Genomic DNA, 3,005 nt, shown 5'->3' on the forward strand with positions numbered 1-3,005 from the left:
TCATTCTGTTTCTTGGCCAATCCAGACTTAAAGATTATTGCATTTTCTGTTTTCCAGTGTCCCTTTGTAAAGACCTATGCAAAAATGACCTTCTTGAAATCAGGGTGAGGAGAAAAGATTTGTCTCTTCAGATGAATTTGTTTGCTTAGTATCATATGACAGGAAAAATGAGAGATCCAAAGCATGTGCCCTTTTGTCTCTTACAAGGAAAATCGAAACTAGATTCAGTGCTCAAATGTAGTAATTGACTCATTGTAGGCACCTGGGAATAGGTATGTCACCATTCTTTTAATTGGTTTTATGTTCACTTGTACTTTACAGCCCTATATTTTCTAATTGTGTCAGATCGATTCAAATTCCTGTTGAAAATGATGGGATCTAAGTCCTGAAACAAATTTAATTCCAGTCACCTAAAGAGGTGTGGTGACTGCCTGCTTTCTGGCTATCAAGCTTCTCCTCTCCTCCACAGCATCTTCTCTGACCAGCCCCATTTCTCTGTGAATGCTCAGCACTTCTGTATCCAGTTATACGACATCATGTGCACACATTTGTGTTTCTATCCCATTCATGTATAAGCAGCCTGGAGGTACTTGAGGAATTGAGTAATACAGGAAGTGACCAACACAGGGCTGTGTATACATGGATGTCCTACAAATGATGTTCTGCCATTGACATATGGACAGAAAAAGCTCAGCTGCTAAAAGGCTGTGGAGCTTGAGTAAGAGGTAGAGATTTGGAAGCTGAAGGGGGAAAATGGCTTGGAATGTGTGTATATTAGCATTTTCACATTCTAGACATAGGGATTTTTCTTCTGACTTTCAGAAGAAAATGAAGAATAGGATGTCTCGTAGCTTCCCTGCCAAGTTCTTCTAAGGTTGTAGGCCAGGAAGTACAGCAGTTGACTACAAGTGGAAAAGAGGCTAAGACCACACATTCTTAGGTGCTTCAGAAGAAGATCTAGGTCCACATCAGACATCATGCCCAAGCCTTAGCTCTGTCTGTGCACTCCTGGGCTCCCTGAGTCAGAAGAGCTGGTTGCTACTTAAATGCTTATATTGCTTGGGCAGTAACCACAGGGAGAGAAAATGAACTAGAATGTTAGGATGAGGAAAGGCCCTGACGGGTGGCTTGTGGAATATCCTCAATTTGTACTTGAGGGAAGGGCTTATTAGTAACACCTCCAGTCATATACCCTCAGTGGCTGGCTGGCTGGCTTCTCTCGCATACATGCATCAGTATATACACACATACAACTTACGCCTGCAGTAGGCAGTTCCAGACCAACGACGGCTTGGCAGGCATTGCACAGACCTCCTTCCAATCAGTCGAAAGCCCCGGTCACAGGAGAGCTCACAACGCGTGCCCAGGCTGCTGTGATAATTTCCTCCCCTCGGTGAGTAGCACGTGGCTTCGCCATCCTGGATATTTAATGTGTAACACCATCGGGGGACTGTAGCAATAGAAGAAAGGCAAGCTAGAAGAACCATAATCAACACAGTGTGGTGTTGGTGAAAAGACAAATAGGTCAAGGGAAAAAAATAGCCCAGAATTAAATGCATACAGGTATGTTAAAATGATTTTTGACAAAAGTGCAAAGACAATTCAATGGATGATAGCCTTCAAACAAATGGTGCTGGAGCACTTGTACTTCCACATGCAAAAAACAAAAACAAAAACAAAAACAACCTCGACTTAAGTCTCACACCTTATACAAAATTAACTCAAGAGAGATCATTGACTTGAAAGAAACAGGAGAAAGTCACTGGGATTTAGGTCTAAGCAAAGCGGTCTTAGGTATGACAACAACAGCATAATTCATAAAAGAAAAATTATTAAATTAGACCTTGTCAAAATTAAAAAATTTTGCTCTGCATAAAGACAAAGCCATAAACTGGGACTAGTATCTAAAATATAAAAAGAACTCTCAAAACATTGAAAAAGCAAACAATTTAGTTAGAACATGGACAAAAGATATAAACACACATGTCACTGAAGAGGATATACCAATGGCAAATAAGCATGTCAAAAGTTTTTAGCATCATTAATCATTTGGGAAATGCAAATTAAAATCACAATGAGATACCATTTATATATCTCTCCATCAGAATATCTAACCTTAAAAAAAATACTGGCAATACCAAGTGCTTGTGAAGATAGAGAGAGACTGGAATTCTCATACGTGGCTGGTGGAAGTGCAAAAATGCAGTCACTTTGGAAAATATTTTGGCTATTTCTTATAAAGGTAACACCATACTTTCTTATAAAGAAAGGTACACTTACCATATGACTCTGCAATCTCACTTAAAGGTATTTATGCCAGTGAAATTAAAAACCTGTGTCCACACAAAATCCTGTACATGAAAGTTTAAAGTAGCTCTATTCATAATTGCCAAAAACTGGAAACAACTCAAATGTCTTTCTGTGGGTGAATGGCTAAGCTAACTGTGGTGTATTCATACAAAAGAATGAAGTGCTGATACATGCAACAGCATCAGTCAATCTCAAATGTATTTTGGGAAATGAAAGAAGCCAGACTTAAAAAAACCACATACTTTAGAATTCCATTTATATAACAAAAATAATAGGGACATCAGCAAAAATACAGTGACAGAGTACAGATAAGTGGTTGCCAGAGATTAGGTGTAGAGGTAAGGGATAACATCAAAGGGGAAGCACTGGGCAAGTTTTTGAGGTGATGGAACTGTCTCATGCTGTGGTGGGAGTTCCGCGACCATATGCATTTGTCAAAACTCACAGAACTATACACCAAAAAGACTGAGTTTTTCCGTATGTCCGTTTAAAATAAAAATTTAAAGGATAATACAAAACTGTAAACTAGAGAGAGGAAGGGATGTGGCATCAAAGAAGGCTGCTTAGGAATAAAAGCCCAATCCCAAAAGTACTGAGCACAAAACGTTAAAGGGCCATTAAATCATAAAGGCATCATAAAGATGCCTCACAGGCTGTACAAAATAAATGACTCTTTAGTGGGTTCAGAGTTTAAA

General features: G+C 39.2%; 1 protein-coding gene across 1 annotated transcript in view; it reads right to left on the minus strand.

Annotated features, from left to right (window-relative positions):
* The window catches only part of SRPX2 (sushi repeat containing protein X-linked 2), a 27,853-nt gene that overhangs the window by 8,575 nt on the left and 16,273 nt on the right, over window positions 1-3,005 (minus strand). The window contains exon 4 of the mRNA XM_017505870.2: window positions 1,259-1,450. Coding sequence (XP_017361359.1) covers window positions 1,259-1,450 — 192 coding nt within the window. The remainder of the gene's footprint in view (window positions 1-1,258; window positions 1,451-3,005) is intronic.

The sequence above is a fragment of the Cebus imitator genome, unplaced genomic scaffold (genome assembly GCF_001604975.1).
Source record: "Cebus imitator isolate Cc_AM_T3 unplaced genomic scaffold, Cebus_imitator-1.0 Scaffold343, whole genome shotgun sequence".
NCBI lineage: Eukaryota > Metazoa > Chordata > Mammalia > Primates > Cebidae > Cebus > Cebus imitator.